The following is a 26281-nucleotide window of genomic DNA, read 5'->3' as shown; positions in this document are numbered from 1 at the left end:
TGGCCACAGCTGTGCTGGGGTAAGTGGACACCAATTAAAGGATCACTGGCAAGAAGAAACCACTCCTAATTCTGGTTTGATTGGAAAGGGAATTTGGGATTCAAGTGCAGAGCTGTGTTGGCCAAGTGCCCTTCCCAATCCACTTATTCTGATTCAACATCCGATTAGAGGGGCCAGGAGTTTCTGCCTCAGATGTAGGTCCTTTCCAGAATACAGTTACCATTACATGACAGGGTGCCTCTGTGGTCAGGGGGCAGCAATTGGTTGGTCAGGCCCAGGACACAAGCTCCACAAACTTGGAAAGACACCATCTGAGCCCAGGCCTCTTCAGGTCTTCTTGCAGAGTGAACTGGTCCTTTTCCTTCCTTTCAAGTCTTTTTTCCCTAAGGGACCTTCTATATCTCAGTCAGCCCTCCTTTTCCACTACAGCTACTTCTTCTCATTCTTTAAAACATGTTAATACCTCCTGGCAACAGCTGCTGCAATTTCTGTTCAACCCAAGGTACGTCATTGACCAACTAAGCCACTGCCTCCATTTTTGAGCTTGTTAGCACCTGCCCCATATCCTCCTAATCAGCCACTCCTACTCTCTAACCCCACCTCTACCAGCATCACCTGCCCCAAAAGTCAAGTGTTGTTCCAGGTTCTAAACTCTCTGCCTGTTCAAACTCTCCTGCCTCCTCCTTCACAACTGTCTGTGCCTTTCCTCCCCATCACCTCCCCATCCCCCTCACCTCATCTTCTTTTCCCCATTTAAAAATCATATTCAAAACCCTCCTCAGACCCAGACCTCCAGGATAGAAATGGGACACCTCCTTCTTAGGTAAAGAGCTTCTTAGGAAGCAGAACTCACCTTCCTCCTCAGATACCAAAAATATGCAGCCCTGTCTGCTGCTACTGCTGAGTCATTTCAGTCGTGTCCGACTCTGTGCGACCCCATAGACAGCAGTCCACCAGGCTCCCCCGTCCCTGGGATTCTCCAGGCAAGAACACTAGAGTGGGTTGCCATTTCCTTCTCCAATGCGTGAAAGTGAAGTCGCTCAGTCGTGTCCGACCCTCAGCGACCCCATGGACTGCAGCCTTCCAGGCTCCTCCATCCATGGGATTTTCCAGGCAGCCCTGTCTACATGCACAATAAGTCTTGGGGCAAAATTTCAGGCAACTTGGTCAAAGGAAGAGGAAACCCCAGAGGAAGATAGAATTGTACATAGTGTACCCTAGGCTATAACTGAAAGGGGAAGTCTAGAAAGAGTGGAGCTTCCCAGTTTAAAATATCAAAGAGCAGCTTAATTACTCACTTGAAACATCAAAGACATAATCAACTTTCTCCATTTTCACAGAAAATAGAGGCAAAGACTATAGGATTCAGTTTTAGAAGTAAAATCTAATAGATTTTAGTCTATATCTGTGAGCTCAGTTGCTCAGTCATCATGCCCGACTCTGTGACCCCATGGACTGCAGCCTGCCAGGCTCGTCCATGGGATTTCCCAGGCAAGAATTCTGAAAAGGGTTGCCATTTCCTCCTCCAGGGGATCTTCCCGACCCAGGGACGGAATCTGCATCCCTTATGTCTCCTGCATGGGCAGGCAGATCCTTTACAATTGAGCCGTTTAATCTGTATCTGTCTATAAATAACACATGCCCACCCACGAAACGAGATGGTGCAGCTGGCCCACTGTCACAGGAGCACTCGCTATGGTGGAGGCTTTTCCCAGTTAGAACTGGGAAAAGTCAGTTAGAACTGACTTAAACGGGTTCATCGTATTGTTTTGCCACATTTTCCATACGATCCATTACCTACAAACTTATTGAGTTTTCAGTATTGAAGCACTAAAAACTATTTCGAATTTGCAAAGGGTAGTAAATATTATTTTAAAAAATAAGAGCATGCTAAAAGGCCAACACATGACACGATGAACTAGCTCGAGAATTCATCTGGCCCTAGGTCTCTAAGGAATAGCTACCTGGGTAACAGAAGGATCTGAAGATGCTTTAGAATTACCAAGTAAGCAGCTCAGACTTGGAAAGGCTTGACAAAAACCAAAAGAAACATTTCCTCAAAGAAAGTAGAATTCTAACTGAAAAAGCAGAAATCTGATGCAAATTGAAATATAAATAAGTGCAAATAAAAGTAATATTACCTTGTGGGGATCAGTGGGAGGGGTCTTTCATTTTTGTATATATCTAGGTATATCTAGGCCAAAAGTCGGAGAAGGCGATGGAGTGGGACCCTACTCCAGCACTCTTGCCTGGAAAATCCCATGGATGGAGGAGCCTGGTGGGCCACAGTCCATGAGGTCACTAAGAGTCAGACACGACTGAGGAACTTCACTTTCACTTTTCACTTTCATGCATTGGAGAAGGAAATGGCAACCCACTCCAGTGTTCTTGCCTGGAGAATCCCAGGGACAGGGGAGCCTAATGGGCTGCCGTCTATGGGGTGGCACAGAGTCACACACGACTGAAGCGACTTAGCAGCAGCAGGCCAAAAGTAAATAAATAAATAAAACAATTAAACAAAAGAAGAAATTCAACAAGAGTTAAGTTAGTTAAGTCCCCTCTATATAAATACTTACAGGATCAAGAAGATAAAATCTTCTTGGGCTTCTTAGGGACTTCCCTGGTGGCTCAAATGGTAAAGAACTCACCAGCCAATGCAGGAGACATAGAAGATGCAGGTTCAATTCCTGGGTCAGGAAGATTCCCTGGAGTGAGAAATGGCAACCCACTCCAGTATTCTTGCCTGGGAAATCCCACGGACAGAGGAGCCTAGCAGGCTACAGTCCATGGGGTCACAAAGAGTTGGACACAACTGAGCAACTAAGCACAGCACATACAGGATCAAGGAGATAAAATCTAACCAGGTTCAATTCTAGATCCCCAGGAATTTAAAACTCCCCATCTCCCAATTTGACAGATGCCCGAACTGAGGGCAAGAAAAGAGAGATCAAATAAGCTGTAGAATTCAGATTGGAACCTAGGTCTCTTGACTTCTAGTTATTGGATTTCTTCATTCTATCACATTGCCAGTGAGTTTATTCTCAAGGCTATGTAGAAACATGGAAAATGTCCAGACACAACATTAAGTAGAAAAAAGTAGGGTACAAAATCACGCCTAGTGAATCTCAGCTCTGCCCCTTACTAATTCCATGACCTCAGGGTCAACCACTCCCCTCCAAAAGGAATAACAGTATTTATATCACAAGACTGTTAAATAGGCTAAATAGGAGAATGAATGTGAGAGTGACGTCTGTCATGTAGTTTGATGTTAACCACTGTTATTACCATAATTATATCATAAACTCAGCTATGAAATGCACAAGGATTGGAAAATGATATGCAAAAAAGAAAACAACTGCAAAGACAGATTATAAATATGCATGGTTTTTATTTTCTCTAGTAATGCTATATCATTTCCCAATAAGAAAAAGCCTTATTTTATTTTATTTTGGCCATGCCGCAGGGTTTGTGGGGTCTTAGTTCCCCAACCAGGGATTGGACCCATGCCCCCTGCAGTGGAAGCAACAGAGCCCTAACCACTGGACCACTAGGGAAGTCCCCTGAGAAAATGGCATTTGAAATAGAGATCTCAAAAAAAAAAAACAAAAAAAAACCACCTACACTGGGACTTGAATCTTAAGTCTGCTCTTTCCTTCAGAGGGACCAAAGGCTCCCAGTCTCTAAGACTGCTGTGGCAGTTGTTAGTGGAAAAGGTCAGGCTTTGGACCTGGATCCCCTGGAAAAGACAGGGAGAAATGTTCCAGAATCTAGAAGATTCTGTCTCATATCAGGCCCTGAGAGAACTGTGAATTGACAGCTACCAAATGAATCAGATTCTTCCACATAGGCATGCATTAAGTCACTCAGACACTCTTTAAACCAATATTGTATACAGGGAACCGTCCTAGGAGCTTTCAAAGAATTAGACTGACCCCACTGGATGAATCTGGAACAATTTCCATGATACAAATGAAAAAAAAGCAAGCTTCAGAACACTTGTGTAGAGAATGCTATCATTTGTATTAAAATATATATATATATAAATACACATATTTTGAAAAGCTTGTAAATGCATAGAATTACTCAGAAAGATACATAAGATATAGAAACAGTGATTAATTCTGGAGAGGGGGCTGTGGAACCAAAGGCTGACCTCCAATGAGCAGCTTACTTTTCATTGTATTCTCTTTTGTATTGTTTGGATTTCTTACCATGTACGTGTGTTAATTTTCTTCAAAAAATGAAAAAGAAAAAAATTAAAAGCAAGTAAAAGGAAATGTACCCAGAGCTGAATATACAGTGATGACCAGGGTAGGCAGGGGTAGGGTTGGGTGTTCAGCCTCGCGGAAGGCAAAGTGGGTTGAACTTGCTTCACCACAGCTGTTTTCAAAAGCCAGACTGTTTACATAAGTTACGAGAAGAACTCTCTCTATACCAATCAGATTATAATAATTTGACATATCATTTCACTGATAAAGCAGTTGGAAAATAAATACCAGTCATTGGTCAGGCCTCAGAGTGTATTAAATTGTAGTTTCTACACAGGTGAGAATCTTATCTGTTTAACTTGGGCAGCATTCACTCCAGCAGCTAAGTGCTTGCTACAGCAAGCATTTTCTGATGATAACAAATGATAGCAACAGAACTCTTTAAAGACACCTTTGAAAAAAATATCAAAAGATATTGGACCCTGAGGGAACCACGATCCCTGTGAGGGTTAAGCCACCTTTTCTGGAATAGCTCCCCGACAAAATGGCAAGGTAAATCCCAATGAGAATGAGGTCATAGGGATACTGCATGTGCTATGGAATGCCCCAAGCAAATGTGCCTTCCTTGGGGTGAAGAGGCACAGACTGACTCCAAAGAGAACCTGGTGCTCAGTGGGCATCCCACCTGCAGGGGAGGTAGGAAAGCAGGTGTCTGGACGGCTGCAAACCGGTGATAAGCTGGCTGCCAGCCAGATTAGCCAAGTCACTAAGGCAACACAGCAGTTGACACAGTGGACTTTAGAACCAGATGGGCTTGACTTACAAGGTCGTCCAGCAAGTATTTAAGCTCTCTGAGCCTCGGTTTCCTTCTCTGTAAAATGGAGAGGATCACTGTGAGATAATGCTGAGGACAAAGGGAGAACCACTGGAGAGTGTTTTTAGCAAGATGCTGGGCCCACGAGCAGGGATTACAGTGCTGTTAATTACCGCTATTACTGAACAGTGGAGAACTGACCATCAGCATCTAAGTCTGAACAGTGGGCAAGGTGCACTCCCCCCTCCAAGCCTAATGTCAGGTCAAGAATCCCAGACATTGACAGTGTTTCATAAACTAGAAAACGCTTCCTGGCTTATCAACTCACAGCAGCCTGTGAACCGAGTCGGGTGGGAAATACCAGGCCTATCTTGAGGGAAGGGTCTGGTGAAGTTAAGGGGTTTGTCAAGAGCTGGTTGAGGGTAGAAGCCAGACTGTGACCCAGGTTTCTTGGTGAGTGGCTCCACATTCTTTCCACTCCACGCCACCCCCAGGAAGGAAACAGAGCTGAGGTCAGGACAAGTCAAACCTGTGATTTCACCGCCTCCTCTACCCAGGCTCCAGCTAGCACAGTCTCTTAGCGGGAAGCGACTCAGCCATCCATTTCCAACACTTCTATCAACCTCTTCTGTAATGTGTTCCTGTGAACAGCCCCGGGTGCAGGACGGGCACCCTGAGACTGGAATCAGGAGGGGCTGACACCTGAGTGGGGGCCGGCTCTGGCCCTGCACACAACTGGAATCAGGCCTGCTTGGACCTCACTGCCTGCTTGGGAAGCAGGGACGTGGTGGCCTTGGCAGGCCTGGGAAACACTGAAAAATACTGTTTCTCTGAAACTGAAAAAGCATTAACCTTTCCCAGCGCCTTTAACATTTCCACTAGAAATTTGGCATTTGCTAGAGGAAGAAATTTTTTTTTTCCCAATTGTGAAAAGGTCAGGCATATTTATCTGACTTAATAATTTATAATTGATATTCGATGCCCTCCTTGAAAGATTGCCACTAAGAATGCCATTAGCACCCACCTCCCGGTGCTACACTAGAGCTTGCCAGGCCCAGCCCCAAATCTGACCCAGGCAGGGCTGCAGCAGCCACTCGGAGCAGAGGTCAGAGGGCACCTCCACATGGCCAGCTCCTTGTGCTGGCCAGGTCCTAGCCCTGCCATCAATGAAAAGACAGCCCGGCCTCCCATGTCCAGTCCCCTTTCTGCCACACCTGAGTTCCCTGCAACAGTGACAATACCACAGCCTCTTGAACAGTGTAGAAAAAATAAAAATTCCTCCCTTCTATCCCTTCCCTTCTCCCACCAGTAAAAGGTTCTCTTAGCAGAAGAGAACCATTTGTAGGAAAGATGGAGGTGCCCAGCAAAATGTCAGTAGGCCCTAAAAGCCAATGCCACTAGCTCAGTGTTGCAGGGGGGACTTGGAGGTGACTCCTGACCGGCATTACAACCCTCCCTTCACCCCTTCAGAAGCCCTGAGCTCCTGGTTTCCTAACCACAGCTGCAGAATCTAAAGAGGACCTTCCTTCTTGGACATCAGGAAACACCATTCTTTCTCAGAGATGGGCCAGCGAGGGAAGTCTGAGGAGGAGGAGGGTAGGGCCAGGCTCACCTGAACAGGAATACAAGAGCCTACCTGCATGGTAAGAAGGTTTTCTTTTATTTGAAATATAGTCTGAGCAACATGAGTGTAGCCGAGAGGAGGAGGGGCTGGCTGCCAGGGCAGCGGCCTCTCTAATGGCACAGGAGCAAGAGTACAAATATCCCCATGTCTGTGTGCCTCAAACCCCGCGCTCATCAGGAAAGGCAGAACAGCAGCAGAACAAGGACGCACAGCTCCTTCGAGGGGGCAGTGGGGCAGCGGGGGGTCCTGCCTCTCTGTGCCTGGCTTCCAAACAGAAGCTTTTCCCGCCCACACAGACAGGATGAGCCCGTGCGACAATGAATCCTCAGGACTGTTTGCGGGGAAGGAATCAGAGAAGACAGAGAGGAAGGGCATGGTTACCGAGAGCCCTCTGCAAGCCAGGCTGGGCGAGCTCTCTCCGAGGGGGGCCATGCCAGCACCCCCATCTCAGGCTCTGGAATTGTGAAGCGAGCTGCTGCAGGGAGGCCCAGGCTGAAGGCAGAGAAAGGGGACCTCCCAGAACAGTGCGGCTGCTGAAGGGCCTTGAGCAGAGGTGACAGCAGCGGGGTTGGAAGGACACAGACGAGAGTTGGGGTACCGAGAAGCAGCACAAAGCCATAAATAACAGAAGCAGATTCGGAGCTGTGAGGGTCCTGGGTGACCCCGTATCTCCCAGGGTTGGGGGCCACCCAGCTCCCCACAGCTCAGGGCAGACACTGCTCCAGGACACAGCCGGACACACTCACGCTGGGTGGGGCCTGTTCTTTCCCACTGTCCACACAGCAGGCGGAGGACGCCACGGCGCCACCCCGACCATGCACCGCAGGGCCTCTGGTCACACCTGCGGGGACGGTGTGTGGCTGTCCCGGTCCTGAGAGGTCTGTGGTCGACTAGGAGCATCTTGGGCCCCATCCTCATCCTGGGCCAGGCCCAGAGATCTCCCCGTCTCGGAGTCGCCCACCAGAGGCTCCTCGGCACTTTCTTCCAGTCCGTTCTCCCTGGTCTCCATGGGCACCTCCTCCCCAGAGCCCTCCTCTGGCTCTGCCGCCTCTGCCTCTTCCTCCTCCTGGTCTCTCACCTTGTGGACGATGAAGAGGTGGCGGCTGAGGGAGCCGGCAGAGGTGTAGCACAGGCCACAGAGGAGACACTGGGCTGTGGAGCTGTCCTTCTGGTGCTGAGGTATGTGGCGCTGGAACTCCAGCCCCGAGTCCGTGGCAAAGCTACATTTCGCACACTGGAAAAGCGACTTGTGCCTTTTGGTGGAAGAGACTGGCGTGCCATTGCTGGTGTCAGGAGCGGCCCCCACTCCACTGACTGGTCTTTTCAGATGGTTCACCTGAAGGAGAAACGATGTGAGCCTGGGAGTCCAGGACACGAGTCCCCGGCGTGGGCAACACAGCCCGAGGACTTGCAGAATCATCACCCAGGCTGGGCTCAGCCAGCCCTAGGTTCTGGTCTAGGTTTGGTTTGCTTCTTTTGCTTATTATAATGGACACTTCCATGTACCACAAGATTCCAAAGAAGTGGGAAGGGTACAGAAGAGATGAAGTCCCCCCTCCCTGGCTCCCCAGACAACACTGGGGTTCTGAGGTATTGCCAAAAGATGTTCCAGGCATGCACAGAAATACAACCACCACCTTTTACAAGATGACAGCATTGCATCACACTTTTTTTCACCCTGCTTTTTCTCACTTAACAACATATATTGACAGATTTCTTTACCCCCTGGGCCAAAGCTATCTGACAGATAAATCTCAGAAGTGGAACTGCTAAATCAAAGGGTGTACGCATTTGCAGAGAAGAGAAGGTGTGCATCTTAATCATAGACAGTTGTTGCCAAAACGTCAATTGACACCCTACCTGCTGTGTGTGAAAGGGCCTTTGCAGACCAGGGCCCTTCTCTGAATAGCCAGTAAAGAGCCCCCCAAAAGCCAGGCAGCTCTCTGGGTTTCCCAGACATGCCTGCCCCTATGAGGAGCCACCTCCACTATGGAGTAGGGGGAGCCCACTGGGAAGAGGGACACGAGGCTGCCCCAGAAGCTGACCAGAAATGGGTACAGGGCATGAAACAGGGGTGAGGTCAGAGGGCCCGGGGCAGTGGGAGTCTGGGTCTGGCTCTTCTGAAACGGGGGTGGGGTGGGGATGGGGGTGTGACTCAGTGAAGCACCGCATCCTCTCCCAGTGGGCAGGCCTACCCACCCCACCTCCTAGGACCACAGAGAGGCAGAGGCAGGAGGTACGTGGGAAGCAATCCAGTGTTCACAGGGCACAGGACACACCAAGGGAGGGGTCGCAGTGACAGGGAAACGGCAACAAGAAAAGGCCACTGGCTTGCCTCATGGATCTCTGCTCCTTTCTTTGTGTGCGGTCCTCAGGCAGGTCACACGAGGCTAGAGAGTGACCAGCATGGAGGTTGCTGTCACTGCTGGCTGCTCCCCAGCCACAAGGATATGTGGGCTCCAGTAACCTGCCCAGCACCCCTCCAGCTCCAGCCTCACCGAGCAAGCTGCTCTGGTGGGCAGGGGCCCCACACTCACCTGAGGGGAATGTCCACCCGAAGGTCTGGCTTTGGATGTCTGGCTCAAATCAGGATTTCTGATACCGTGCATAAGGCTGATGTGGCTCTCCAGGAGGGAGGGCCGAGGAAAGCTGGGGCTGTCCTCTGTGCAATACCTGCAGAAGCACAGCCAGAGCGGCCGTGTAAGATGGTTGGCCCCAGGGTCCAAGGGGCCAGGCAGGCAGGCTAAGGTGAAGCTGCCTCTGGCTCCAGGGGAGACAGTCTGGGGGTAGGCAGGATGGTCCTCGGGCTGGCAGGGTGGCACTGGGAAATCCAGCCAGGACAAGCCAGCCACGGCGGAAGATGACAGGAAGTCAGAGTATCTGTACTGGCCCTAAGCTGTGACCTGACTCTCCTCTCTCTGGTGTCAGTGTCCAGAGACCCAAGTGCAGGCCCAGCAGTCAGCCTGACAGAGCAGCCTGTTCTGTCCGAAAGCTCGGAGAGATGGTACTGAAGTCTCATGGCTGACAGGGCACCTGCTCACATCGCACCCACTCCTCTCAACCTCAGGGCCCTCCACCACCGCGGGGCAGGGCGGCCTGGGCTTAGGGAGTTGGGAAGGGGGGCCCTCCAGAGCCACCAGACTCTGGAACGCCCTCTTTCTGACCTAGCCACAGCACTTCCCAGCAGAAACTTGCTTGTCTCTTGCCTCCCCTGATCTCATAGCTGAGAAAAGCCCCAGGGGTACCACGGCGGTCTGGATGAATTTCGGCCTCTTGGCTCCCACCTCCAGGGACTCACCCACAAGTGTAGACTTTCTTCACTGTGTCATGGTTGTTGCGGATGTGTTTGCGCAGGCTGTTGGGGGTGTGAAAGGACTGTTCACACTGCCGACACGGGTACCGCTTCAACGTCTATGGGGACGACAGGATGCAAGGCATCAGAACCCTAAGACAGTTCTGGGTGCATCTCTCTTCTCAGAGGAGGCAGACAGAAAGGAGGATGCCCAGAGAACTCAGGATCTGCGCCGCCCACCATGCCCATGGCACCAGGAACCAAAGGGGGTCATGCCGTGGCAGGGGCTCTGACCTTGCAGGACAGACGGGCCTGGACGTGCCACACTTACCCGACCGTGACTCTTTTTCATATGGGACACGTAGCTCTCCCGATCTGGAACCCACTCCTGGCACTCCTGGCAGGTCCAGCCAGTGTTCCTCAGCCGGGGCCTGGCCTCAGCCCTGCGGTGGGCCTCAGGCCTGCCCCAGCGGCTAGAGGGCAGGGCACTGCCCCGAGCAGTCACACTGAGGGCTGGCGGCTCAGCAGGCACTCGAGGGCCAGGGCGGCTTGAAGACGAGTCTGCTGAGGACTGGAGGCTAGACAGCTCGTCCACGTTGCGGGGCACACCATGGGTGCTCTGGGGACAGAGGGAGCAATTACTGACTGGTTGGGGACGAGGGATGCAGGGCCAGGCACCCAGCCTGAGGATGTGCCGGTCTCCCCAGGTCCTTCCCCAAGGCGCCCCACCTTGACATGCTGCATCAGCTCCGGCTTCTGCAGGAACAGGAGCGGGCACTCGGGGCATTTGAAGACGCCCACCTGTGCCGTGCTGGCGTTCTGGTAAAAGTGCTGCTGGATGTGCCTCTTCTTGTTGAAGACCATTTCGCAGGAGCACTTATAAATGAGCCTGCCATGACAAGCCCCAGGGTGTGAGGTGACCAAGGCCCAGCCGACAGAACCACAGGCCCCTCCACCCCACATGTGATCTCTCCAAAGCAGACTCAGGTTGGGGAAAGCAATACTCTGAGCCAACGTGGACACTCCCCAGTCTCAGACATCTCCAAAGCACTCCCGGCTTCTAGCCACTCTCCGCCACTAGCCCAGGCTTCCCAGTCCATCCAACACCTCCCGCAGGGCCCCAGGCCAATCTGCTCCACTCCCACAGGCCTGCAGGCCCTGCAGCCACACTCACTGGGAGGGTCTGTGGGGCTGGGTGGGATGCTGGGTGGCGCTGTGGTCCGCGGTGCTACTGGCAGTCTTGAAGGCCATGGGGCAGAACGCACATTTGTGGAAAACCTGGCAGTGCCGCTCCTGGATGTGGCTTTTCAGCAAGGCCAAGGTCAAATGGACAACCCCACAGTGGATGCACCTGGATGACAGAGGTGGGGCCGGGGGAACAGGTACGTCAGACCAAGAAGTGGTGTTAGAAGAGGAGGGATGGAGGACAGGAAGAGAGCCATCTCAGGGACCACCCCTCCCTTATGCATTTGGCCTTGAAAGTGTGCTTGCTACCGCCAGGCACAATGCAGTTACCCAGGGCCTCCCAAGCCCAAGACCCTCCTGGTCAAGAAGGGGAAAGAAAGCCCTCCCCTCACGGGCCAGAGAATCTTCTTCTGCAAGCCAAAAACTTGATTGAGCCTAACCAAGAGGAGCTGGTGGGAGTGGAGAAAGGGGAGTATGGTTCAAAAATGACATTAATAGCACCCATTTAAGTGTGATCCAACTGCAGGAGTCCAGGGCAAGTTTTAGAAGGAGACTGCAGAAAGCCTGTGCCTCCCCACACATGGGCGCGGAATAGGCAGGGATGGTCACTTAATAAAATGTACACCGAGGAGGTGCTACACTCGCCGTGACAACCACATTAAACAAACAGCCCTCAAAGCCCAGGAAGTGCCCTAGAGCAGCACTGTGGAACTTGCTGTGATGACAGAAGTGTTTCATACAGCACTGTCCATGTGACTATTTAAATTTCAATCAATAAAATAAAATGGCCAGTTGCCCTGGCTATACTTCAAGCTCTCAATAGGCACATGCGCCTGATACCGTTCTGGACTCGGCAGCTCATCAGTGTTCTAAGTTCTCCTTGGTGGGACTATGGATAACATTTTTATTTCTCTTTTCCCCTAATGATTTGTACTTTCTGAGTTTTGTTTAGTGACTATATCATTTTTATAATGTAGGAATTGTCTTAAATCATTTCTCTGAAATTGAGATCATGTAGAACTCTTCTTTCAACTTCAAAATCTCTCTCTATAAATACTATGTCTCCTTTCTTCAACATCAGAAAATGACGTTGCTCTAAGCTAACCTGCATCTATTCGGGTTCCTAGACTCTCTCATGTGTTCAGTCTTTCTTCTCGCCTGAAAACACAGACAGGTCTCCCTACATGAGAGAACACCCTCCCTGCTCCCAGCTCTGGAGGTAACTATTATTCTACATTTGTTGCAATACTGCTTGCTCCTGTAACCTTGGCATCCCAGTAATCTAGAAGAGAGGGTGTCACTTTACTGAAAGAAAGGACATTTCTTCACTTAAGAATTCTTTGACTCCAAATATTAGCATTCATTTCAATATATTAGCCCATTTTTGCAATCCGCATGACTCATCACAGAATCCTGACCAATCCTTTTTGTTTTCCATTCTTTTGTGTCTGTTTAGGGCAGGGCAGGGGGAGAGGGGGAGACAAAATCACCTTTCACAAACTTAATCAGCAATGAGGAAAAGTGCACAGAACCCAAAGCCTGTTTGCAACTAAGGCCAACAAGCATTCATTACTCAATATGTATGTGTTAGAGCTTCCATACAAACTACTTACACTTAAATTATATTTTCTTTTCTCTCCTGCCAAACAAAATAGTGACCAGCTCCTAGCACACAGAAGCATATCTATACCACAAGTAATTACGAGGGGAGAAAAAAATCCACACATTGCCAAATTCATTCAAAGTAGCCAAATACACCTGATATGTGTAAAGAATCTAAGTGGTTTTATTTGTGCAGTTTGACCAAACTCCTACAGGAGCAATATAAGTACAAGTGAAAATCCATTCTATTACCCAGCAGACATTCTTGAAAGAAACCTCATGGAAAGTAAGAACATAAAGGGGTAAAAAAACACAGCCAAGTGGTCTCAGTGAAGGACTGAATCAAACAGGGCTTGGAAACTAATGAAAAGCTGTGTAGAGTACCTGTGGCGGATTCATTTTGATAATTGGCAAAACTAATACAATTATGTAAAGTTTAAAAATTAAAAAAAAAAAAAAAAAAGCTGTGTAGAAAAGAAATCTAACCCCAAGACACAACTCTTTACCAACTTTTTTTTTTTACCAACTGTTTTTTTAAGAGAAAACAGACAATTATAGAACCATATGCTGTCACATACATAAAGCTTTAGAAAAGATACGGCTTCCCTAGTGGCTCAGCTGGTAAAGAATCTGCCTGCAATGCAAGAGACCTGGGTTTAATCCCTGGGTTGGAAAGATCGCCTGGAGAAGGGAAAGCGTACGTACTCCAGTATTCTGGCCTGGAGAATTCCATGGACTGTACAGTCCATTGGGTTGCAAAGAGTTGGACATGACTGAGCGACTTTCACTTAGAAAAGATAAAGAGCAATAAAATATTTAGCTTTGTTAATAATCACAAATAAGTAAATAACATATTATTAAATAGTCTAAACTTGCTTCCTTATGACATCATTGGTCACTCTCCAAATTATCAACAAAGAGCAGAATAATTTACAAAATCCTAAAAATATTACAGTGTTGGGACTTCCCTAGTGGCCCAGTGGGTAAGAATCTGTCTGCCAGTGTAGGTGACATGAGTTCCACTTCTGGGTCCGAGAAGATTCCACCCGCCACAGAGCAACTAAGCCCGTGCACCACAACTACTGAAGCCCACGCACCTAGAGCCTGTGCTCTACAACAAGAGAAGCCATCGAAGGTAGAGAAAGCCTACGCAAAGCAACAAAGACCCAGCACAGCCGAAAAATACAATTTTAAAATAAAAATATTATTAATATAAAACTCTGTAGTAGAGCTCATTGAAATGGAACATAGGTACTCTTAGCTTTACTAAAAATTATTAATATCCAGAGAATGGGAGAAAATACTTGCAAATCATGTATCTGACAAGAGATTTGTAACCTGAATATATAAAGAACCCTTACAGTTCAACAAAAAGACAACACAATTTTTAAATAGGCAAAGGATCTGCATAGAGATTTCTCCAAATAAAATATACAAATGGTCAATAAATTTATGAAGATACGCTTGACATCATTATCTTCCAGGGAAATACAAATCAAAACCATAATGAGATACCACTTTACACCCACAATAACTATAATCAAGAGTCAGACAGTAACAAATATTGGCAGTGATGTAAAGAGGTCAAAACTTTCATCCACCCCTGCTGGGAATATAAATGTGGTATAGCTACTTTGAAAGACAATGTGGCAGTTCCTCAATTTGACTCAGCTATTTTACTCCCAGGTATATATCCAAAAGGACTGAAAACACTGTTACATAATAACTTGTACATGAATGTTCATTAGCAGCATTATTCATAAAACCCAAAAAAGGAGTGAATAATTATTATTTGTTATAATATGGATGGATCTTGAAACTATTATGCTAAGACTATATATGATATGATTCCATCGAAATGAAACATCCAAAGGACGCACATCTATGAGACAGAAAGTTGTTGTTTGCTTGGAATGGAAGGACTACAAATATAGAGTTTCTTTCTTATGGGTGATGAAAATACTCTATAATTGATCATTGTAACTGATTGTAAAACTTTGTGAATATAATAAAAACCACTGAATAGGACACTTTAAATGGGTGAATAGGATGGTACATGAATTACATCTGAATAAAAGCTGTCGCAAAAAATACACTAATAGCTGAAGATCTTAAGTACAACGAATACTATGTCAGTGTGCATATCTTCTGCGTTCAACCACAGGTCACTGAAAACATTAATGTTAGTATCTTCAGTAATCCTAGCTGCATCATTTCGTCTGACCTTTCTTATAAAAAGGCTTGATAAACTACTTTTAAGACATTACATTGCTTTTTACTCTTACAGAAGAAGGTAAAGTATTTAATTAAAGTACAAAAAATACTATTAATCCATCTGCGTTACTGAAAACTTCTTGGATTCAAGATTCAAATACAGGGACTTTCTTGGTGGTACAGTGGTTAAGAATCTGCCTTCCAATGTAGGGGGACACGGGTTTGATCCCTGAGTGGGGAAGATCCCACATGCTATGGGGCAACTAAACCCACAATGCAGCCAAATAAATCAATATATTTTTTTAAAATTCAAGTACAAAAATTAAAGTATTGATTGCTATTGGATTCAATTTGATCTTGAAATAAGCAGCATACATTTAAGTCAAAATTAGAAAGGTATTTTCAAGTGTTATGAATACTGCAAAACAGCCGAGAATGCTGCCAAGCAATGCTCTTTCTAACGTGGTGGCAAGGGCTCTGTATAACCCCATCTCTGGGTTGTTTTCTTCCCATCTATGTTAGCATCTCCATTCTCCCTAACACATAAAAGAAATTAGTCTATATTTGAAAGTGGTTATCCCAAGAGACGGAGAAAGCAATGGCACCCCACTCCAGTACTCTTGCCTGGAAAATCCCATGGACGGAGGAGCCTGGAAGGCTGCAGTCCATGGGGTCGATAAGAGTCAGACAGGACTAAGCAACTTCACTTTCACTTTTCACTGTCATCCATTGGAGAAGGAAATGGCAACCCACTCCAGTGTTCTTGCCTGGAGAATCCCAGGGACGGGGGAGCCTGGTGGGCTGCCGTCTATGGGGTCGCACAGAGTCGGACACGACTGAAGCGACTGAGCAGCAGAAGCAGCAGCATCCCAGGAGAGAAACCTGGAAGTGATCACTAACCACTCCCCATCCCTCACCCTGGTATATAAGCCATCCTCAAGCCTTAATGCTTCTACTTTATCTCTCTCAGGTTTTCCTTCTATCCTCACAGCCATGCCTTAGCTGGATCCCTCAGTGTCTCATCGGAATTGTCACACGACCAGTCTCTAGTCTCTCACCTCTAATACACATATCAGCTTTCCAGAATGATATTTCTAAAACACAGATCTGGCTGGATCACTCCCCTGCTGCAAATCTTTCCATCGCTCCTCACTATCCCCAGGAAAACAGTCCAGATGCCTGCCAAAGAACACAAGGTCTTGCGTGGCCCGGCCCCTACCAACCCCCTTGTCTCACTGCTCACCCTTCCTCCAGTTCATCATGACCTACACCATGTTTATCCTTCCTAAGAGTTTTCTGTGTGTGCTGGCACCCTTGCCTTTGCTCTTGCCAGATAGGCTCGCCTCCTTTCTTCTACCTAAAAATCTCCTCCTATCTTCTCTATGAAGCTTTCCTGACCATTCCTCAAATATAGGACTTAACCACTCTGAATCATAAGTACCTGCATGCATGTTTGTAAGCCATCATATTAAAGCCACCTTGAGCGCAGATGGATTTTAACCATCTTTGTGTCTTGAGTGTTTGGCACAAGGCTAAAGACAATAGTAAGAACTCAGAAAAAGTTTATTAAATGAACTGTGCTCAGTTGCTCAGTCATGTCCAACTCTTTGCAACCCCATGGACTATAGGCCACCAGTCTCCTCTGGCGGTTTCCCAGGCAAGGGAAAATGGGTTTCCCCAGGCAAGGATACTGGAGTGGGTTGCCATTCCCTTCTTCAGGGGATACTCCTGACCCAGGGATTGAACCCATGTCTCTTGCGTCATCTGCATTGGCAGGCGTATTCTTTACCATTGGGCCATCTAGGAAGCCCATTAAATGAACTAAATCAAAATTTAACACCAAAGAGAAGAAAACTTTAATAAATTTGGGCAAAATTAAATTTCTGAAGCAAAAATGATCAAAAAACATAAAATGTAGAAACTCCCAAGCAAGTAAACCAGTAAAGAGACCTGATTGGGTCAATGTAAAATTACAGATCAATGAGTTTTAGAAGGAGTATTCACTCTCATTTTGATCTTTTTTCTGAAAATGACTTCTTGCTTATATTCGTTTAACACCATAGAAATAGATCAGTTTAAAATAGCTTTCTCTTGGTTTTACCATGAAGCTGATCATTTTTTCCATTCTCAGGTCTTACTTCTCACAAACTGACAAAAACTAATCAACACAAAGATACAAGTCCTTTGACTCTGACAGCTTGCCATTTGTTCAGAATTGAGAATATTTGAAAATACCAAAATTTGCAAATTTCTTATTGAAATAGTACCTTAAAATTAATATGCCAACCATAATAACTTTCTGAGCAAATTTATATACCTTTAAAAATCAAACTGACAAAGTGAATGTTGCTGCTGCTGCTAAGTCACTTCAGTTGTGTCCGACTCTGTGTGACCCCATAGACGGCAGCCCACCAGGCTCCCCTGTCCCTGGGATTCTCTAGGCAAGAACACTGGAGTGAGTTGCCATTTCCTTCTCCAAAAGTGAATGTTAGGTATAGCCTAATATCCCCAATACCTTCCTCTTTAAAGCTTTTCTCTTTTTTTCATCTTTTGGCCACACTGCGCCACTCACAGCATGTGGGATCTTAGTTCCCCAACCAGGGATCAAACCCGTGTCCCCTGAAGTAGAAGCTCAGAGTCTTAACCACTGAATGGCCAGGGAGGTCCCAAAGCTTTTTTTTTTCCCCCCAATGTTTAACTTTTTAACTCCTTGTTCTTTTCCTTGCTCTTCTGGTTCCCTACAAAGTAAAAATGTCTGTCCACATACCAATCAACATTTTTGTCTTATTAGCTATTTTTGTCTTATTAAGCTGGAGCCCAGGGCTCATAAGACCAAAACTCAAAATTCCTCTTATAGTTTGGCTATGCCAAAATATGTGGCTTATGGGATCTCAGTTCCCCAGCCGGGGATTGAACCCGGGCCACAGCAACGGAAGTACCCAATCCTAACCACTAGACCACTAGGAAATTCCCAAAACTCCAGTCTGAAATGAGTTATGGTCCAGAAAAAGCAGCAGCCACTGGGCAAGCCCAGGACAACACCCACCTGTAGCCCACCTTGCGGGCATAGTGCAGGCAGTTCTCCTTTACGTGGGTCTGGAAGTAGGCAGAGCGGCAGAGGGCCCCGCACTCCGGACAACAGTAGGGGGACTTGTGGGCGTGGATCCGCTGGTGGGCGCAGAAGCTGCACTGGTTGGGCAGCAGCATCTGGCACACCTGGCAGGTCTAGGAAAGAACATGGAGAGAGTAGTTCAGGCAGGAGCCACAGGCCAGGAGCTCTCAACCAGGCTGCCTGGCTTTCCTAGGACGCTGATAAGAAGGGCCACCACCCCCAACCGTTCTCCCTCCCAACTCTCCTAGGACACTGGTGACACCCCAGCCTCACACAGTGATGACACTGATGCCCTTGCCAGCTTTGCCTCTCACCTTATTAATCAAACGCAGACCTGACCCTATTTCCCCCAAAATCAGTCCTACACGTCTGGCTGTGATCCTGCTCTCTCCTGGCTCAGCAGAGGACCAGCTTTTCCTTTCCGGAGGCCCAAGGCACTTCTTGCATTCTAAAATCTTGCTACACTGCCAGGCCTACCAGGGCCTCTGTCCTGGCTCAGCAGGTTCCAACTCAACACCTTCAGTAAGTTGGCTCAGAGACTCCCAGAGCAGATCTGAGCCCCCCTGGTTAACACTCAGAGGCCTCCATGCAGACCAAGTTTCCATATGCTCAGCCTGTCTGCCCACTCTGGGGTCGGGGGAGCAGCGCCTGGAGCCACAACTGCCCACATCCATCCACAGAGAAGCACAGAACAGGTAGTGGCTTCCTTGTTCTCAGACCCAGGAGAGAACCAGAGGCTGACAAGTCCTCCAGGCCGACTCACAGAAGCTCTCAAACAGGGAGAGTCCAGAAGCCCAGAGGGGAGAGCGAGAGACTGAGCAGGGGCCTATGTGGGGAGAGGCCCCTCATAGTAACACGGGAGCCACTGACCTGGGCTCAGGAGTGCTCAGACTTATAAGCTGTTAGGGAGGCCAGGAAAACATCTGTTTTAAGCAGTGATATCCAGGATGTAGGGCCCTTACAGCACAAACAATCCAGCTTTTTCAACAAAAGAAATGCCAAGGCAAAAAAACAAAAAAGATTGAGGGAAGAGGAATTTACAGATTAAAAGAGACTTAAAAGAAATTTTCAACAACTGCAATGGATAGCCCTTATTTGGATCCTGATCTGAGCAAGCCAAGTGTAAAAAGAAATGAGACAACTGGATATTTTAACCCTAACTTAATGATGACAATACTGAGACATTTGACACTTGATATTAAGATTTGATAATAAGGAATTATTATTAATTTTGAGGTGTGATGATATTATATCTATGGGTTTTTTTTTAAGGAAAAAACTTTATATTTTTGATATGTATACTGCAATAGATACTATAATGCTAGGATTTGTTTAAAAATAATCCACTGAGGGAGAGAGGATAAGAACACAGATGAAACGAGACAGACCACTGAGTTGGTAAAAAAAAAAAAGTATTCTCTGTGACTTTTACAGCACAGTATTTTGACTTACACATCCTTAATATGATATATTCTAAGGATATGAAGAACTGCAAATACACCCTCAACTTTATATGGTTTCCTAAGGTTAGAATATTGGTCTTGACATTTTGAAATCTGTGCGGATATGTATGTACATGTGTGTGTACAGTAGGAAAATTTTAGGAACCAAGGTTTTCAGTATAAAATCAGTTACATAAAAAGTATAATCTTGGCCTCCCCTGGTAGCTTAGTAGTAAAGAATCTGTCTGCCAATGCAGGAGAGACAGGTTTGATCCCTGATCTGGGAAGATCCCACATGCCACAGAGCAACCAAACCTATGCACAGTAACTTCTGAGCCTGTGCTCTAGAGCCTGGGAACCACAACTACTGGAGCCCTCGGCCTGTGCTCCACGACAAGAGAAGCCACTGCAGTGAGAAGCCCCACTCCCTGCAACTAGACAAAAGCCCGTGCAGCAACAAAGACCCAGCACAACCAAAAATAGTAAGATTCAAAAAAAAAATTTTTTTTTTAAGTATAATCTTACATTTCAGTAGCAGTATAAACTCAAGATCTCTCTTTCCTTATTTTAAAACTTTGTATTTCTTAGCTCTGGCCACTGAAAAGGCCTAGAAACATATTCAGCAAAATAAGCATATCTGGTGCCCAGAATGTAGCCTCTAAATATCATTTCTCACTTAAAAAAAAAACAACCATCATGGCCTCTTAAAAAATTGAATGATTCTAGGTTTAGCACAAGAAATGCGCCCAAATCTTGCTGGGGCTCAAAGCAGGGAAGCGTCTGCAGGTTTAATGAGTTCAAGTGAAGGAACACAGGAACACAGGAGCCAGCCTGCCGGGACCCCCACTGACCAAAATGGGGTAATTGAGCATTGAGAACAGTGAGTCACAAATCAAAGCCATACAACAGACTGACAAAAAACAAAAGGACACACACACACAATACGGACGAAAACCATCAAACCACAAAAGGAAAACAAAAGAAAGGAACAAACAAGAAACAAAACCAACTGGAAAACAAAGGTTTAAAGTGGTAATACACACACTTTATGGTGTACAGTGGTAATACATATCAATCAATAATTGCCTTAAATGTCAATGGACTAAATGCTCCAATCAAAATATGTGAGAGTGGATTAAAAACAAAACAAGAGCCTACAACATGCTGTCTACAAGAGACCCACTTCAGAGTGAAGGGCACACCAAGATTGAAAGTAGGGGAATGGAAAAAAGGGCGTTTCATGCAAACAGAAATGACATGAAAGTGGAGGAAGCAATACTCAGACAAAAATCCCTTCCAAAATCACATCAAAAACAAAACAAAACTTAGGAGTAAGCCTGACCAAGATGGTGAAGGAGACTTACATGCTCAGAACTATAAATATTGATAAAGAAAAGTGAAGATTCAAAGAAACAGAAAGACATGCCATGCTCTTGGATTGGAAGAATTAATATTGTTAAAATGGTCATACTACCCAAAGCAATCTACAGATTTGATGCAATCCTTATCAGGACATTTTTCATACAACTGAAGCAAATAATCCTAAAATTTATATGGCACCATAAAAGAATTGCCAAAGCAACCCTGAAGAATAGGAACAAAGCAGGCGGTTTAACCCTCCAGACTTTAGACAATACTTCTAAGCTAGAGCAATCAGAACAGTGTAGCACTGGTGGAGAAACAGACACATGGATCAAGGAAACAGAACAGAGAGCCTGGAAATAAATCCACACATCGACAGTCAATTAATCTTTGACAAATGAGGCAAGACCATACAATGGGGAAAAGCCAGCCTCTTCAGCAAGTCGGCCAGGTGCGTGTAAATCAATGAAGTTAGGACACATCCTCACACTACACACAAAAATGAACTCAAAAGGGCTTAAGGTCTTAAATATGAGACAATAACTCCTAGAAGAGAACACAGGCAAAACATTCTCTGATATAAAGTACAGCGATGTTTTAAGTCAGTCTCCTATGGCAACAGAAATAAAGCAAAACTAAACAAATGGGACCTAATCAAACTCACAAGCTTTTGCACAGCAATAGAAACCATAAACAAAACAAAGACAACTTATGGACTTGGAGAAAATATTTGCAAACAAACAGTGCAACTAACAAGGGCTTAATTTTTAAGATATATAAACAGCTCATACAACTCAATAACAACAACAACAACAAAAGACCCAATCAAAAAACAGGCAGAAGATCTAAATAGACATTTCTCCAAAGAAGACATACAGGTGGTCAACAAGCACAAGATGCTCAACTAACACTAATAATTAGAAAAATGCAAATCGTAACTACAAGGTACCATCACACACCAGCCAGAATGGCCATCATTAAAAAGTCTACAAATAACAAATGTTGGAGAGGATGTGGGAAAAAAGGCACTCTCCTATACTGTTGGTGGGAATGTAAACTGGTACAGCCACTATGAAAAACAGTATGGAGCTTCCTCAAAATGTTAAAAATACAGTAACCATTTGATCCAGCAATTACCACTCCTGGGCATGTATCAGCAAAAAACTTATAATTAAAAAAGATACATGAAAAAAAAAAAAAGATACATGCACCCCAATGTTCATAGCAGCACTATTTACAATAGCAAAGACATGGAAGCAACCTAAGTGTCCCCAGACAGATGAATAGGGTAAAGAAGATGTGGTATGTATGTGTGTACACACACACACACACACACATACACACACAGAAATACTACTTAGCCATAGAAAATGAAACAATGCCATTTGCAGCAATATGGATGGGCCTAGAGATTATCATACTAAATGAAGCAAGTCAGAAAGAGACAAACACCGTATGGTATCACTTATATGTGGAATCTAAAATATGATACAACTGAACTTTATTTACGAAACAGACTCACAGACACAGAGAATAGGTTTGTGGTTGCCAAAGGGGAGAAGGGGTGAGGGAGGGATGTATTGGGAGCTTGAGATTAGCAGATACAAACTATTATATACAGAGAAAGGATAAACAGCAAGGTCCTACTGTATACCACAGGGAGTTATATTCAATGTCCTGTAATAAACCATAATGGAAAAGAAAAAACAAGAATGATTGAACATATAAATATATAAATAAATATAAAAATAAATATATAGAAACCAATGAGCTTATTATAACACTAACACTAAATAATAGAGGAGGTCACCTCATACCGATTAGGGTGGCTATGATAAAAAAAAAAAAAAAAGATGCACTATTGGTGGGAATGTAAAATAGTACAGTCCCTGTAGGAAAAAACAGTATGGGGGTTCCCTGAAAAATTTTAAATAGAATTACCATATGATCCAGCAATTCTACTTCTGGATATATACCCAAAGGAATTGATATGGTACAGAACAGGGAATATAGATGATATTTTACAGTAACTATAAATGGACTCTAACTTTTTTGTACAGCAACTATAATTCCATAAAATGAAATACTTGATCACACACAAAGAACTGAAAAGCTATTTGGATACCATGCTTGGTCTTCCCAGGTGCACTAGCGGTGAAGAACCCGCCTGCCAATGCAGGAGACGTGAAAGATGCAGGTTCATTCCCTGGGTCGGGAAGCTCCCCTGGAGGAGGGCATGGCAGCCCACTCCAGTATTCTTGCCTGCAGAATCCCATGGGCAGAGGAGCCTGGCCGGCTACAGTCCCTAGCGTCGTAGAGTTGGACACGACTGAATCCACTTAGCACACATGCACATAGCGTGTTCACAGCAGCATTATTCATAATACAACTAGAGGCAACAGTGTCCACCAATGAGTGAGTGGAGAAACAAAAGGTGGGGCATACAACAACAGGATATTATTCAGTCTCAAAAAATAAAGGAAATTTGTCAAACCCTGGAACATGGATGAATCTTAAAGATATACTAAATGAAATGAGTCCTTCAGAAAAAGACAAACACTGTATGATTCCATTTTCTAGAAATTTGATTATTCTAGTCAAATTCATAGAAACAGAAGGTAGCATGTGGTTACCACGGGGAAGGAGTGGGGAGAATAGGGACTTGTATTTAATGGGTTTAGAGTTTCAGTTTTGCAAGATGAAGAGTTTTGGAAATTGATGGCACAACAATGTGAACCTTCTTAACTCCACTAAACTGTACATTTAAAACTTTATGTTATGTGTATTTTATCACAACTTTTAAAACTATTAGAGGAGGGACTCTTAAAACACCATTTAGGATTGCCGGGGCATCCATTCACTACTGTGAAAACTATTAACTGAGGGAAACAAACTTATCCAATTTTTCAACATAAACTACATTTCAGGGTAACCTAAAAGCCCTCAAAGGAAGCGGGGAAGATATTTTACACAGAATTCCAGCTGATAAATGAGAATAATAAAATTTACCACACCCTCGCACAACTCCTAATAAAATCACTGACTCAAGCAGCAATTATTAATGGTAAAAAGACAGGGAATTTTCTAAGAAAAGGATCAGAACATCACTAGCCTAAACTCAATGATGAAGTTTAGCATCATTAAAACTGAGACAATCAAGAACTCTGGGCCTCCCTGAAGTAAGGAATTATGAAGAACACAGTACTCCCACTCCTCAACACTGAACCTAAATCTAATCAAGTCGTCACTGCTAACGTCTAGTCTATAGATAAAATATTGGGTACAGAACAACAAATTTTATTGTCTGGGGAAGCAATCAGCCGAACTCAAAATTATCCTGAAAAAGCCTCAGGAAGCAATCAGTCAAACCCAGAACAGTCCTGGAAAATTCTTAGGACACATGACCCAGTTTCTTCAATACAGTGATGATGTGAAAAATCACTGGGTGATTTTTGGGTGGAGCAGGAAGAGGTACTGCTCTAGATTGAGAAATATTTAAAAGCTGGAACAAACAAACACAACACATGGTCCACATTTGGCTCGTGATTCACAATAAGCTCAGCTATAAAAAGACAATTTTGACCCAAAGGGAAAACTTGAATACAGACTTGTATTAAGACAATATTAAGGAATTGTTACTAATTTGGTTAGCTGTTATAATAACGTTATAGTTAAACAAAAGCTTAAAAATAAGAACCTGTATGACACCTGCCCAACAAAGAGGCCTGGAATGTAAGGGAGGACCCCTCCAGCCACTGAAGAGGGAGGGGTTCAGACTCCGGGGAAGAAGTCAAAGGCCCCGAGCACGTTTCCCTGCAGTCCCTCCCCTAGAGTGGAGCCCAGCCTGGGGCTCGGGGACCCCTCTTACGCAGTTCCCACTGGAAGGGAATGACACAGAGAAGATGCAGGACGAGAAGGGTGCCAGCCTGGGATCCTACCTGGACGTCAGCCAGCTCAGATTTTAAAGGGCAGGTGAATAACAGTGTGGGGGGAAAGCAACCATGGGCCCAGGCATCAGACCTCCACTGGCAAAGGTTCTGACCACAGGACCCAGAAGACCCACTCCTGTCCAAGGCAACCATGCTGATGCAGCCCCAGAGGAAATGGACCGGGGGGCCCACACCCCACCTGACTCACCAGGAAGAAATGCAAACCGAAACTGAGAAGGTGAAGATGAGCGGCAACAGACTTGTGCACCATGCGGGCTCCTCCTGGGGGCTGCCCACTGAACTCCACCTCCAGCCTCTAGCCCTGGACCCCCAAGGCTGGACCCCCTCATTCCTAACCACTCCCTGTTCCTCCGGCCACTCTACACTTTCCATACCTGTCTCTCCCCTTCCTCCAAACTCACCCTTGCAGAGCCAACTCAAATGTCATGTCCACAGCACAGGCACCTTCCCTACGCCTGGAACCACGATGAGTCAGTCCCTCGAAGGAACTCTACACAACTGTTCACAAGCGTGTCTTAGCCCCAGTCTTAGCCTGCTCCACACTCCAGCAGTCTGGGTGGGGAGCCCTGCCCTTGCTGAGCCATCCTGAGCTCCTGAAGGAGCTGTGGTCTTCCTCCCACTGGCATCCCTGCTCTCAACACAGAGCCTCCGTGCACACAGGTGCCACTCGGAAGACAAATGCAGAGCTCATCAAGACACCAACAGGTGCATGGGCCACTGTGGCCCTGGCTTAAGGAGGCTTGGTGAGCGGGTGGGCATGGCTAAGCTACGAAGAGAGCCACCTGGAGAAGGGAGATGAGGCTGTCAGGAGGCCTGCTTCTGCAGACGACCTTGCTGACATGGACACCACTGACACACAGGGTGCCAAAGGGTGCTTTCAGCATGGAGTGCCTTAAGACACACACACACTCTCACTCATTAGGATCTCATCACGTGCACACACACATCAAGCATAAACACACACTCATCATGATCTCATCAAGCATAACCAGGAATCGGACCGAGAGATAAGAACAGACACAAGAGGAGGCCCCAAAGCCTTTGCCTGGGGCCTACTCAAGTAGGCCTACTACTCCTTCCTTCTACAGTCTACTCTCCTTTCTTCCACATCCATCCTCCTACTGGCCCTGCTACGGCTTCCCCAAAGGGATTCTTCAGAAAGAAAGCAGCTATGTCCACTGTGGGCACAACAACCTGGTGAAGATACGGTTCTCAGACATACAGCCTGAGGCACGGGCAGTGACACACAAACCCCTGCCCCCGAGTTCTCGGGCACGTGCAAGGACTACACTGACAGCGGCCAGAGTCCGGGGCATCCAGCAGAGACCTAGCCCTGGCCGGGCAACAGGCCCTCAGCCACTGGAGGGGAGCGGAGTGTCCACAGATACACACCGCAGACCATCAGGGCCTCCCCTCAGCTGCGGGCAGGACGCTTTCTCAGGAAATCCCAAGCACTACACATCCAGGTGGGTGGCT

The 26281-nt window shown here is 46.1% G+C and overlaps 1 protein-coding gene across 5 annotated transcripts in view; it reads right to left on the bottom strand.

The window, feature by feature from the left end:
* Positions 1-6663: 6663 nt before the first annotated feature.
* The window catches only part of ZNF592 (zinc finger protein 592), a 49011-nt gene continuing 29393 nt past the window's right edge, over positions 6664-26281 (bottom strand). For all 5 annotated transcript variants that reach the window (XM_070358337.1, XM_070358335.1, XM_070358338.1 and 2 more), the window contains exons 5-11: positions 17986-18164; positions 11113-11289; positions 10668-10827; positions 10270-10557; positions 9945-10057; positions 9184-9319; positions 6664-7982 (exon numbers count right to left, since the gene is read on the bottom strand). In XM_070358337.1, coding sequence (XP_070214438.1) covers positions 7482-7982; positions 9184-9319; positions 9945-10057; positions 10270-10557; positions 10668-10827; positions 11113-11289; positions 17986-18164 — 1554 coding nt within the window. In that variant the 3' untranslated portion in view covers positions 6664-7481. The remainder of the gene's footprint in view (positions 7983-9183; positions 9320-9944; positions 10058-10269; positions 10558-10667; positions 10828-11112; positions 11290-17985; positions 18165-26281) is intronic.

The sequence above is a fragment of the Bos mutus genome, chromosome 21 (assembly GCF_027580195.1).
Source record: "Bos mutus isolate GX-2022 chromosome 21, NWIPB_WYAK_1.1, whole genome shotgun sequence".
Taxonomy (NCBI): domain Eukaryota; kingdom Metazoa; phylum Chordata; class Mammalia; order Artiodactyla; family Bovidae; genus Bos; species Bos mutus.
Note: the sequence above shows the minus strand (reverse complement) of the source record. Positions and strands in the feature narration are given on the sequence as shown.